General features: G+C 39.1%; 1 protein-coding gene across 2 annotated transcripts in view; it reads right to left on the bottom strand.

Moving 5' to 3' along the window:
- Window positions 1-14,626, bottom strand: part of LOC132834896 (vinculin) — a 120,108-nt gene that overhangs the window by 64,624 nt on the left and 40,858 nt on the right. For both annotated transcript variants that reach the window (XM_060853994.1, XM_060853993.1), the window contains exon 2: window positions 656-726. In XM_060853994.1, the coding sequence (XP_060709977.1) occupies window positions 656-726 (71 nt within the window). The remainder of the gene's footprint in view (window positions 1-655; window positions 727-14,626) is intronic.

Here is a 14,626-nt window from a genome sequence, read left to right on the forward strand (position 1 = left end):
TGGTCTCTGCCTTGGTCTCTCTTCCTCCTTTTGAAAGTGCTATTGTTTTCATCTTTTCTCCCCACCAAAGTTTAAAAACAATGCAACAGCTTAGAAAACAGCAATTACTGTGCCTGGAATTTGAGGAAATCAGCTTTAATACCAGAAATATTCCAAAAAAAAAGTAGCAGCTCTTATCGCCAAAAGTTTTCCTGTCCTCCATCTTGGATTATCTTGAATTGACATTCTTGAGAGTTGTCTAATTGAAGGCAAGACTTAAGCTTGGACAAAACATGTCAACTTTCAGCAAATAAGTGAGTGAACATAAATACAGTTCTATATATTGCTCAGCATACCTACAAATAAATGTGAACAGTTTTTGGCAAAACAATGAATCAGGCCAAGCTATTCAGTTTGCCATACTAAACTACACAACATAAAAGATGTTGATGGTAGTTTGGGCAGTGAGTTGCTAGGAAGAAAATGAACATGAATACAAATCACACGTTGAAAAACCTTTCCCCAGTGTAGGAAATGAATACACCAGAATTCTAACCATTACAGAAGCATTAATAAGAACATTGCTAAGTACAAGTGAAATCAGGATGAGTGAAATCAGGATCAGTACAAGCGAAATTCATTACAAATCTATTTTTGTATGTAACTCAACACTCACTTAATGAAGGCTGGTGGCATATCTCTCTTCATGACCTGATCTTCAGTTGTCTGTACTGTCTCTTTCCCAACCTGAAACAGATTTATAAAGAGCAGCTTAAAACATTGGGCAAAATTCTCATGGCCATATTCTAGATACGACTTCAAATAGTAGTATTATGGACAGACGGACAGAGAGATAAATAGTTATCAGACATGCTCACAAAAGATAATTGAGACTTTAGGAAGACATGTACTAACCATATGGTTTTGCCTTAAAAAAAGAAAAGCAAACAAACAAACAAACAAACAGTCTAGTGTCACATTGAGTTTTAACTTTTGAAAGTAGTTAACCCATCTCCAATATCCTGAGGACATCAGAGTCTTTGACAAGATATTTAAAAATGGTATCACTTGTATGAGCGCTTGGCTGAATATGAAACACTATTTTTACAATGCACCGAGTGCACTAACTATCAAACAAAGCTTGACTTTTGCTTTCATCACCTTACTTGTCATACACTGTTCTCCTTTGTATGTACTACTTTCCACTTCCCCATGGCTTCCCTACCTTCTTGCCATGTCAGACATTAGAATATGAATAAACAGCTTACACTAATAAACCACTAAATCAACATGCCACAAAATAGACAGAAAGGCTAGTGAGCAAGTTCAAGGCACAAGGGGATCAGGAATCATAGGGCGCACCTTAAGGCCGACGGGTCAGCATCACAATGAGCACCACTAAAATTCTTGAAGGGGAAAAGGACTTCAAAAGGTGGAACTAATAATATGACATAGTTCTAACTGTGACTGTTGAAATCCAATAGTTTACAGCATGTTACCTGTTCTCCCTCATATGTTAGCCAGACATTCCAAGCAGTAACGTCTTTTTAGGGTGCCTTTAACTTGATAAAAGCATCTCAAGACACTTAATTCCACCCCCACCTCACCCCCAATTTGGTAATGTTCATATTAAGAGTGCAGGGAGGGAATTCCCAAGCTCAGTCTGTTTACAATTGAAGGAACATCCACTCGTATTGGATTGGTGATAAACAGGGAAACATAAGAGCTCACAAGTGGAGTTGTAGGGCTAACGATGTTAGAGTTGCTTGTTATCAAGCTACACAAACTAACACAAACAGAAACTAATGGAAAAACTGAGCAGATCTAGCAACATCTGTCAAGAAAGGTCTGGACCCAAAGCTTTAACTCTGCTTTCTGCCTACAGATGCTGCTAAACCTGTTGAACTTTTCCAGCGATTTCAGTTTATATTTCTGATTCCCAGCATCCACAGGTCTTCAATTTTTGTGCTTCAGAGCTAGTTTAGTTAGCTGCCAAGCAAATATACAGATCTAAGTCTCACTTTAATGCATCTACAGTCAAGAACAACAGAAAAACACAACACTGGAGGCTCATTAAAATTTTCCTTATCCTGATTCACTGAACGTATGCACCTCTTTTCTGCATTTTGGAAGGTCTGTGCCTCAGTCATTTGCAAATAGCCGGCAGGCATATCAACTGACTACCGATTCTCTTTCTCAAGGAGATATTCTCAGCAGACCGACCATGCTGGTCTCACATGAATACAATCTCCTGCACCGTAAGAGGTTTGGATGTCTTCAAGCTATTGGAGTCGAAATATTGAATAATGTATCCAGTTGTTGGCAACATAAAACAAAAATCCTGCTAAGTCCCTCCCAGTTTGGAGACTGTGGATTGTTCAGCATACAAGAGTTCGTAAAAGCTCATTCCTGAATCCTAAAATAAATAGGATTCCTAAAATATATATACTATTTTGAATAAAATATTTGAATCCTAAAATCATTTTTGGGGAGAAAAAGATCAGTATTCCAAAGAAGTTGAATTTGAATTTCCCACAGTTCAAGAAAATAATCTTTCAATTCAGCAAATGTCCAGGTTTACACACAAAATTCCATTGATACAGAAAACTGATGGTGTCAGAATTTCACTTGTCTCATTTTGAGCACTGACATCTTTAGAAAATAACTTAAATTTATTTGATTCTATGAACTCACGTTGCTAACCAAACAAGTGACTGGTTATTTTCAACATGAACACAAATGTATTTATAGTCAAGCATCTTGTCTCATGTTTTGCAATGTCTGTATAGTCCCACTAAGAGTCACACTATTCAGAACACTCCTGTTTCGATAGCTAAAACAGACAGCTAACACCAAATGCCAGAGATGTTACTATTTACAAAATGTTCGAGCATCTTTAAAAGGTGTAAAATGTTTATACATGTTGTTTAATCCAAGTATGATTGCATTCTTACAAGTAATTTCCTTGCCACACAGATTCTCAATAATCATCAAATCATATCTCAAGGCAGCTTTTGAAGCGCCAGAGAATGGCGACTTTACATCTTTTTCTCTGCGCTTATATTCCTACACTTGGGAATAAAATCCAATACTACTTGTAAAGTGCTAAAAGATAAATGAAAGCAAGGCAAATGACAGAATCCAGACAGTGCTGAAGCAGGGCATTTGCCTTGGAGTCCACACAGACCCTCATCCTGACACTATCCTTGTAAACCAGCATTTACAAAAGCTAATCCACCAAACCAACATACCCCTGCGCACAATGGGCAATCGAACATGGCCAAACCACCTAGTCTGCATATCTTTGGACCATGGAAGAAAACTAGACACCCAGAGACAACGTACACAGACACGGGGAGAACATGCAAACTCCATACGAACTGGCTGGAATTGAACGTGGGTTCCAATGCAATGACACAGCAGTGCTAACCATTCAGCCACCGTGCCAAACCTGAAACACACAAGCGGTTCAGAGTTTTGGTTAACTCTGCTATATTTTTCTATTTAACAGGAACAGTGAAGAGCTGAAAAGCAGCAGTACCATAAAACTTATGAAACATGCAGTAGCCATTTGAACATTAAATATTATCAGGAAGTACATACAACTTATCCAGCTTTTTTTTTAAAGCTAACTCTATAACTTCTGCCTAATTTCTTCTGACCCCATCATCCCAAAAGATAAAAAAGAAAATAAATAAGATAAAATTGAGAAAACTCTAGGATACCTTTAAAGGAATGTTGTTTCATAAACAATCTTCATCTGTTGCTTTACTATCATAAGCATAATTATATCAACTATCTACTTGTCCTGTTCCAAATCCAACCTAAATAATGCTTGTCAAGAAACTTTTATCTGTCCTCATTAAGATGATGCAATCTAAATCACGTTTGTCAGATAAAATATAAGCAAGCCTTGTTGCAGGAATCTCAAAGTCTTAATTATCCTAATGGCCTTCTCTGAACAGTCTCCAACAAATAGTTCCTTTGGAAAATATGAAGCCTGGAGCACACAATATTCAAAAGCAGCCATTAAAAATCACATCAGTTGGATTGAAATCAAATACTCTTCAGAGAGGATTTAAAAAAAGCTCCCTGCATGTTTGAAGAAATCAACTGCACATTGATTCGAAACTTCTCACACCAAATCATTTTCCCCACTGTTGTTCACAACCATCTTGTATGCTCATGGACTTGAATTCAATATTCACACTCTCACCTTTAGATGTAGTAAAAGAAAATCTGATTTTATACAACTCAACAAAACACAGGTACAGACCCTTTGGCTGACCAAGTCTGCACAGATTCTAATCCTTATTTAGACCCGCTACTTATTGCTAATGCACGATTTCTATCCCTCTGTCTGATTCCCATTCATATGTCTACCAGAATACACCTTAAACATTATTATCATACCTGCTTCCATCACTTCCACTTGTCATGCATTTCAGGCACCCATCACCCCCTCAAACAATTTCCTGCATTTCTCCCCTAAACTAGCACCCCCTCACCCTGAACCTGGGTCCTCTTGACAATCCATCCTGTCTCTGCATCTGATAATTTTGTAGATCTTTATCACATCACCCCTCAGCCTTTGTTTTTCCAGTCTAAACAATTCAAGTTTATCCAACTTCTCCTCTTAAATAAAAATGCTCCATACAGGCCAACATCCTGGTGAGCCTTTGCTGCACCCTCCCCAGTGGAAAATAAAGATTGAAAGCCATATCTAGTGAAAAACTGGGGTGGAATCTTCTAGGGGTCTGAGCTGATGTGGGTTGCAGCAAGATATGAAGCAGTATCAGGTGACAAATACAGCAAGGTCCATTTTGACAACAGAAACAACACATGCCATCTTCTATGCTTCTCACAAGCAACATGAAGTTCTCGTGAGACAGCATCATGTTGTCAAGTGATGAGGTCTATTGCTTGTTAAACACCTTGTTAACAGCCCAACTCACTTAATATTCAACCTCCCAAATTCTCAAACTCACAAAATAAGCTCAACATTGGTGAAATTCAACAAGAAAACCAGAGCAAGCACCTGGTGGCTTTCGTCATGCTACCTTCATCTTGACAACTGACAGCTGTCTCTCTTCATCAAAAGCTTCGACACAAGTGCTTGTTGAAAAGTAAAAATTATTTGAAAAGATGATTAAACTTAAGTTTATCCTTGGAAAAAAATTACTTCATTTCTTTAGATTTCTGAAGGAACCATTAACAAGGCACAGAATGAGACATTTCTTTCTCTCAAATGAATGAAGATATTTAGCACTGTTAAGTCAACGAACCCCTCCCCACCAAATGTTCCTTTTTCAAGTATCAAGAAAGGACAAGTCAGGTACAAGTGAAAATCTGATTAAGTGCTTCATGTTCTTATGGTGTCAAACCATATTTGTTGAACAGATAGCATGGTAAACAAATGCTCTGCTTTCATTTGTTCTCAAAGGCTTAACAAAACAATGCAGCCTAATCAGGCCAAATGTGAATTGCTTGTAACACAATTCCTCCAATAAACTTGAATTCTCAAATGACGATGAATATGGATCATCAATAATTTGTATAGCACTAGCATTGCAGGCACATGCCAAACTCTGTCACAAAACAAGACACCAAGATTTAAGACAGGAGATCACAAAGATGTTGAAAAAGGATTCTTTCAAACAAGATCTTGCAAGGCGACTCAAGTGACCACCTGGGGTGGAGATGTCACAAGAGTCCATGAGTTAAGAGCGGGGTGTAGGAGATTATTTTATTTTGATTAATAATCTAAGTTTCAAAATAACAAGATCTTACAGAATGATATCAAATGTGATTATAGCAATAATTGTGCATCAGATCAGATTTAAGTCAAAAGCAGACATGTATCAGAGGGGAGATATTGTGGTGCTGGGACGGTGGAGGGTGTGGCAATGGTTCAGTGAAGGCTAAAGTCACGAAAGATCAGGAATTGTTTGGTACAAATTACCTCCCAGGAAAACATGGATTGGAGAGGGCAAAAAAAATTAACATTTTCAACAATAAGTCAGAATGGATAGAAGAGGATGATCAATGAGTAGCAAGGACACATGGCCCAAAGAAAAGATTAAAGTAAATATCCAAATACTCTTATTTCCACTGTTTACTCTTATTTTCAAGTTAGAATTGCAATAAAAATTATTTAATACCGATTACTAAGCTACAAATGTAACCTACAGTATCTAAATTTAACAAAAGAAGGAAAATGCCAGGAAATTGAAGTCATTTTTTCCACTTTTTACACAGAGGGTGTTCAAATTAGATATAATTCTTGGGAGAAAAAAAAAAGGTCTTTCGGCATAATTATTTCTCGACTGAAATGTTCCTTTGCAGATGAGAACCTATTTTCTTGTTAGCATCCCAAATTTTGATTTCTCCATCAATGCCTGTAGTTTCATTAGCCTTATGCTCTGAAATGCCCACCTTTCACTTTTAAAACCTTACTTTGCTCCTTCAAGACACTCCTCCAAATGGAGCTCTTTTACCAAACACTTGGTCATCAGGTCAAGTGTTTCTTTACATGGCACAGATGTTCCAGTGAAGCACCTTTCATGACATTCAAAGCACCTGCATAAAACACCGGTTTCTGTTAAGATTCCTATGGCTGCTGGCGAAATGCAGTTCAATTTGTTAAACGCCTGCTGCCAAGCCATCTGCTCTTGAATATTTTTTCAACATCACTGACGGTATGTGCAGCTGTATTGGCTGGGCCAGCATTAAGAATCCAACTGAGCCAAACTGATACCTTAAAAAAAGGTCTTGCAACTCAGATCTGACTCTCCCAATTAACTAAATAAACAAAGATGGACCCTTGTTTAATGATGTTTCATAAGCTTGGCTCAATGGTGAAGAAATCACAGTAGCCATTTTAGGTCAGTGTTTGTCTTTTTAACTCATTGCTTTTGTCAACCAAAATTTTAGTTGTTAAAAATATGATGATGTAAGTTCAATAAAGACAGCCCTTTTCAACTTTAGTAGTCCTTTTTAAATACTTGACAATGAGAAAGCACACAGCTTTGCAAATGTATTATGCAAATTTCACATGAGACTCAGGAGGCAATAACAGCATTGGCATAAATGTTTTTCAGAACTTAAAATCGCTGTTGCTCAATCAAGTCTGTTGAAATCCAATGATGCTCAAGAAGTAGCAAGTCAATGCCCCAAAGTTAGCTATGAAATCTCTTACCTGCCAAGGACATTAACTGTTGGTCAGATTCACACCTAGCACACAAAAAAAAGAGACGGTTATGGTGTTTGGGAGTCCATGATCTCAGCTCCAGGACATCTCTGCAGGAGTTTCTCAAGGTAGTGTCTTAGTCCTAACTATCTTCAGCTGCTTCACTAATAACATTCCCTCCGTCACATCATCATAAATGGGGATTCTTACTGAAGATTGCACAATATTCATAGCAATTTCTCAGATCCTGAAGTGGTCCATGCCTACTTGCAGCATGACCTGGACAATATACAGGTTTGGACTAGCAATAATATGTGCACCGCTCAAGTGCCAGAAAATGATCAAACGCCAACAAGAGCAAATCTAACCATCTCCCTTTTATGGAGAATGGTATCACAAAGCACAGATCGCAGAGCTGAAACAGAAACTTGTTTACTGATGGCCTCTCAGGCACCAAAGTGCTGTTTTCCAAATGGAAAACAGATTAAAAGGAAAAAGTTAAATTTCTACAGATTGTCCAAGACAAGACAGTTTCTCTCTCAACTTATTAAACCAAATTTCAGACAGCAAACAGAAATGACGAGAAAGCACACAGACATGTTCGAGAGTCAGAGATTAAGACTCGGAAATTGAAAAGTCAAGGTAAGGATTTCTAGGGAGCACTTAAGGTATTGCATCAAGCATGGCTTGAGCAATAAGTGCAGAATATGTACTCAGAACCACACCCAGCAATCCAGGAATCTAAAACCCTGTCTCCTAAACCAACTCATTAGCCACATGTTCAAGCTTAATTTTATATTCCAATTCCAAATCCATGTTCTTACAAGCTCCTATTGAGCTAAAAAGAAATTCCAATGATTTAAAAGGTGCAAACTGATGAAACTGACAACACAGTCCAATTATCAGACCACTTGAAGAAGAGATTGAGGAACCACAGAACACCAAGAGGGCAGAAGATGAAGTTTACAATTTAATAAAGATCCAGAAGGCAAAACTGTACCAGAAAATACCTGAGAAAATGTTTCACACTACAATTCTTTGTCAAATATTTCATCCAATCCAAAGTTCAGCTTCATAATCAGATAAATTACATAACATTCAGTAGGGAAATGCCTCAAAAATTATTAAATTATCAATAGGTAAAAATAGTGTCAACATTCACAATAACAATCATTGGCAGACAACAAGTGCTCGGGATACTAATGGAGCTAAAGATAGCTATTACTCAGGACCTGATGAGTTGTATCCTCGGATATTAAAGCAAGTATTTGAAGAGACTGTGTATGCACTGGTAGTATTCTTCCAAGATTCCTTCGACTCTGCTAAATATGAGAGGATCACAAACTGTCAACCTAACATGATTTTTTTTTAAATGTTAAGGAGACAAAAAGCAAGCTAACAACAGACCAGTTAGCTTAACACTTTACTACTAATTGATGTTACAGTCTGCTGTAAAGGATGTAATAGATGACCATTCATAAATAGCTAAGATCAGAGTCAGAAAGGCTTCACAAAGTGGAAACATGTCTGACAATTATTGGAATTCTTTGAGAAGGTAACAAACAAATTAGACAAAAGCAATAAAAGAAAAATTTGGGATTAGGGGAGCATTTTCAAGATTTCAACATGCAAGTCGTGGACGGCCACTGAGATCAGTGGTGGGATTATAATCATTGACAATGTGTTAATGACTTTATTGAGGAAAGTGCATGTACTGCAGTCAAGTTTGCAGATGACAAAAATAGATGGGAAAGCAAGTGATAAGGATGACTCAAAGAATCTGCAGAAGGATAGAGACAAGTTAAACAACTGGGCATACACTTGGTATAATTAAACATTTGTGGGAAAATATGACATTATGCCATTTGACAGGAAGATAGAGGATCTGATTCTTATTTAAATAGAGAAAAGCTCCTGAAAGCTAAGTGACAGATGTGTTTAGGAGTCATGTTCAGAAGTCACAAAATGCTTGCATCTTAAGTTCAATGGGTGAAGGTAAAGACAAATAGAACATAAATGTAGGGAAGACTTGCTGAAACAATACAAGTCAGTCCACACAAAATACTGCTCACAGTTTTGGTTCCATTATCTAAACGCTAACATACTGGCATTGGAGGCAGTCCAGAGAAGGTTTAAGACACTGATGTCAGTTATGGATGATCTATCTGGTGAGAACAGATTTTTATCAGTGGGGACTGCATGGATTGGAATTTAGAAGAATGACAGGCGTCAGGTTATTGACAGGTTATGAAATATATAGGATTCATAAGCCACTTCACAGGGTAGATGCAAAAGGCCGTTTCTGCTTGTGGGGGTGTTTTAGACTGGAAGACAATCTCAGAATCAGGGGTCACCCATTTAAGTCTCAGATAAGGAGGAATTTCTTCTGAGTTGGTAGTGACTGAATCTATCGAATTCTACACCACATAGAGCTGTTGAGACTGAGTCATTCCAGGTTGAGGATGACTTTTTTTAATTTGTAAGGGAATCAAGGGAAGTGGAAAACACAGGAAAGTAGATTGTCAAAGAAGCCATGATTTTATTGAATTGCGGAGCAGACTCAATTGGCTCAATTCTAATCCTACAAATTCACTATGGTGCAACACATGCAAAATGCAAACAGAGAACTTAATACAAATCACCAGGTTTTTCTTTGAATAGCCCATGAATATTTCTAGTGGATGATTTTGCATTATAGCGGCAAAATCGTTCAACTATCACTGCCTCCTGTTGTTACCTACAATGTTAGCCATGCCTAAAGCATAACAATGAAGTCAGATTTGATGGTTAAATACAGTGATGAAGTATAATTAAGTCCAATGATATTTCCCCACTCTGAAGAGAAACATGAATTTTTTGAAACTTTAGCCAAGCAACTGCTATTTCCATTAACTGCTATTTTCATTAAGTGCACACAGTCTCCCAGGTGCAATAGTTTAGAACACGGTTTGCACTTAATAGGAAATGTGGTCAAGAAGAATGCAATAATTGGATGGCAACAATCCCAGAAGTTTAAAATCCATCACTTATTCTGAATCATTAGCAACTTCCAAATTTTACTGTCCAGTTTGGTCCATGCACAGGTCAACATTTTCAAACCAAAAGTTATAAAGTGAAATATATTTCTCAGTAAATCTTCACGGTTTCTCATTTTTATCCTTCTTCTCTCCCAAGTCTTAATGAGATTTCAGTAGCCACATGAAGTACACAATAGTAATGCAACCAAAGCCATTATTTGGTAGAATTTCAAATTCAAGTTGAGGGACAGTTCCTCTGGTCTCAAACCAGTGCCTTCAACTTAAATAAGGGAAATTACAGAGGTATGGCGAAAAAGAGTTGATCTAAAGCAGGATGGGCAAATGGACTAAGGGGAAAGTCAGTGGACGGGCCACAGCAGAAACCTAAGCATAACGCTCAACAAAACAGATTTCCAGTCAAAATAAAGGATTCTATGAGCAGGATGAACCACTTCTGGTTTCCAAAAGCACTGAAGGAGTGTATCCAATCTAAAACTAAGGCATACAAGATGGTTAGAAACTGGTGATATGCCAGAGGATCACCAGTGCTTGTTTTGGAAGCAGATGACTAAATGCGAAGGAGGAGGGAAAAAAAGTGATCCTGAAATTAGAGTAGCAAAAAAAAATAGTAATGGACCAGGCCAGACGTCCTCAAAATATTTTAAGAAGATAGTCTCGACCACAACTTTTACTTCTTTTAAAGGCAGATGTGAAGCTGGTGTTCCAGGTGTGATGCAGCTGGTCAAACCACTTAGCTTTGCAAAATACAGAATTTATTTAAACACTACAGTTGAAACACGAATAGAGGAAAGCTGAATTTAGAACAACTTAACTATTGGAAAACTTAACCAACATGATACGGTAACTATTAGTAATAAACTGTTCTAATCCCTTAAACATCCAGTGAACGCACCCCTTGGGAAAAAGGTAAATTCAAACATTAGATTCTTACAGGCAGGAGGGCACAGCATTCACAAAGAGATTTCAGAGAACATCAGATGGATTCATTCCTGAAGCTTGTAACCCCTACACTTGCCCAGCTGAATGCGGAGGCTGTTGCCATCTGAACTGTAGTTCTGCAGAACAGGATGGCCCTGGACTACCTGCTCACTGCTCCTGTGCATGGACCAAACTGGACAGTAAAATTTGGAAGTTGCTAATGATTCAGAATAAGTGATGGATTTTAAACTTCTGGGATTGTTGCCATCCAATTATTGCATTCTTCTTGACCACATTTCCTATTAAGTGCAAACCGTGTTCTAAACTATTGCACCTGGAAGACTGTGTACCCTTATTGGTGCTGACTGTTGCACTGACATTCCTGACCCCAGTGAAAACATCATACCTGGCCCAACATATCTGGCGGGCAGCCTCTGTCCTGCATGATCAGAACATCCGTTGGGACTTAGGGACTGGGCAGCCTCCAGGCTGCAGTCATGAGGCACAGCCCTACTGCAGGGACTGATAGCCCTCATTGCTATCATTGGTGGCCTTATAGTGCTAGCCATGGTCATCCGACTGTGCTGCTCATGCCATTATGCAATCTTGTTACCCTCTGCTCCCCGCTCACCACTCAGCGAGCACAGATCCACTGGGAGAACATACATGCCCCTGGGATAGCCTCTGCTGGGCCAGACTCAGACACCGAGAGCAAACACATCCAATACGGAGCCCCCCAACCACCCGACAATCCCCCTGGCTCTGACAACATTGCCCCTTCTCATCCCTCCGCTAAGCAAAACAAAATAAAAGGGCAAACTGTGGGGAAAAAAAAAGTTGCTCACCCATGATAGGCCCACAAAAGCAAAATTGGCCAAACTTAACCAGAACACCCAGAATTCCCAAGCAACTCACAAGCTGGGTCAGACAGCATGCAGACAAGGCAATACACTTTAAGCTCCCATGGACATGACAGAGCACCACAGATATGTCAAAGCCCTAAGGGCAGTTTCACAATCCAGCAATACCAAAGCCACACAAAGAGCAGGACAGACAAAGGTATCAGCAAAGGATGTGCTCCAGGATTAGGACAATGGAAGCACCTCACCACTTTGGAAGAGACTTTAACACCTACCTGTGGAGATGAATAGAACCACGATACTGTCAGGATGTTGCATTGTGTGAAGAAACAGGACATTCATCCGATTAAACTGTTTTCCAATTACCACCCCTGGAGTTAAATTACTCCATTTCCAGAAACATTATAGTTTCCCATTTCTTAATCAGTGTCATTGTGCAACATTACTATAAAACTAGTCTCATCCACAGCTCTACCATCTAGCTTTTTGTGTAATTCCCTCCGGACTGCAATCTCTTCCTACTTCAGCAATACGCTCCTTTTCTACCTGCAATATATTTGCCTCATCATGTAACTGACGGGTTTCTCTTGGCAGATTCATGCCCTCGTCACACTTGCTCTCCTACCCATCTTTGTTTCTTGTGCAAATTTATCAACTATAGACTCAATTTGTTTGTTTAATTTATTAATTTAGATGTAAATAGTTAGGATACTAGGACCGATTCCTGTGATATTCCATTCACAACAGTTTACCAGAGGAGAAAATAACTTCAGTTGCGCCGATGGTTTCCTTTTAACACATTAATCCTCTATCCACTTCAAAATATTAACTCCTTATCTCTGGTTGGCTTGAGAAATGCTGCTCAAAGAAGTTGCCCTGAAAACACTACCACCACACCTTCCAGACTACCTATGCCAATTTAGTACATTGGATCTCTATATAGGTCAAAATTAACTAGTTATTATTGTGTCCTTCTCACAAGCATCCAATCTTTTTCTGTACATCCTGTCCTATGTGGCTACTGCTAGCTTGCATATAAAATACTTGTAGAAGTGACCTCATGTCTTGATCTTTGATCTGCAGCCAAACTGATTCAACATTCTGATCTTTAGTAAAGTGGTGATCGTGGTTCTTTTGTAACCTCTCATGTCTATTATTGCACACTCAAATTTGCCTGCTCTGTCCCTTCCTTCCACTTTGTTTTGTTCTTGTCTTTTCACTTCAATTCATCACATGTTCCCTCACCCTCACTATTTTCAAGTCCTCTACGGAATTATCAACACTAAGCAGAACAGTTCCAAGCACAAATTAGGAGAACACCCTAAAATGTACAGCTGATTTGCCCCGTACTAATACTAGTGTTTCATGAATCAAAAAATTTCCAGCACATCAAATCTTTGAGCAGTGCCTTCAACACTAATATTACATATCCGACACCAGTTTGCTCATGGTGAGAAGGTGTATAGGGTATAAGCAGGTAGGGAAAGACTTAAGCTCTGAGTTTTGTGAAACAAGAAGTTCAGCTGTACCTGAATCAGATCAGCTAAGAACTTAGAGTTAACAATACAGTGCTGGAGGCAAGGGTAATGGGTCAACAAGGTGGAAAAGCAGTCATAATGTGAAGCCATTTAACAAGATGAGATAGCATTCAATATGTGAGGTCAGTTTAACAAGGTGAAAAGTATTCATTGTGTAACAGCAAATGGCCTAGGGAGTTCCTTCCCACTCCAAAGTAATATGGTGAATCCTGCAAAGCAAATTCATTCGACTCTTGTTCTTCATTGCACAGAACTGTTTCTATTACCCTGATTAGGCTGTCCCCACTGCTACTATCTTTCAGCTGACTTCACTTACATGAACAGCTTCCTGTGCTGTGACACTAGTCAGGTTGTTCATCAACCCTATTGCCCCAATTTTATACAAGGAAGTTGCAAGAACCTTTAACTCTTGGATAATAGCAAACAGGTGAGATTCCTCAACTTTTACTATCTAGTCACTGTCACACCCATCCTCCCTGACTATAAACTAAATCAGTGTCTAAAAGTGTGGGCACTGGAAAAGTACAGCAGGTAGGGCAGCATATGAGGAACAGGAGAGTAAAAAATGAGGTCTGCAGATGCTGGAGATCACAGCTGCAAATGTGTTGCTGGTCAAAGCACAGCAGGTTAGGCAGCATCTCAGGAATAGAGAATTCGACGTTTCGAGAAGGGCTTATGCTCGAAACGTCGAATTCTCTATTCCTGAGGAACAGGAGAGTCAACATTTTGGACATACGCCCTTTATCAGTAATTGGGGGAAGGGGGGTTTGACAGATAAATACGAGGATTGGGGGGGTAGGTAGGGAGCTGGAAAAGCAATAGGTAGATGTAGGAGGGCCATGATTGTGATAGGTTAGTGGGGAGGGTGGAAGGAGGTGGGAAGGAAGATTAACAGGTCAAAAGGGTGGTGCCAAGTTGGAGGGTTAGATCTAGGATGGGGGAGAAGAGATATTTGGAAACCATGTTGATGCCATGTGATTGAAGCGTCTCAAGGCCCTTTCTTCCTCCAGTCGTTGGGTGGCCTGGATCTGGCAGTGAACAAAATCAGACTACCCCATTCTCAGGTATATGTCAAAATAAAGTGGCCAGGCAACTGTGCCTCTC

The sequence above is a fragment of the Hemiscyllium ocellatum genome, chromosome 43 (assembly GCF_020745735.1).
Source record: "Hemiscyllium ocellatum isolate sHemOce1 chromosome 43, sHemOce1.pat.X.cur, whole genome shotgun sequence".
Classification (NCBI taxonomy): Eukaryota; Metazoa; Chordata; class Chondrichthyes; order Orectolobiformes; family Hemiscylliidae; genus Hemiscyllium; species Hemiscyllium ocellatum.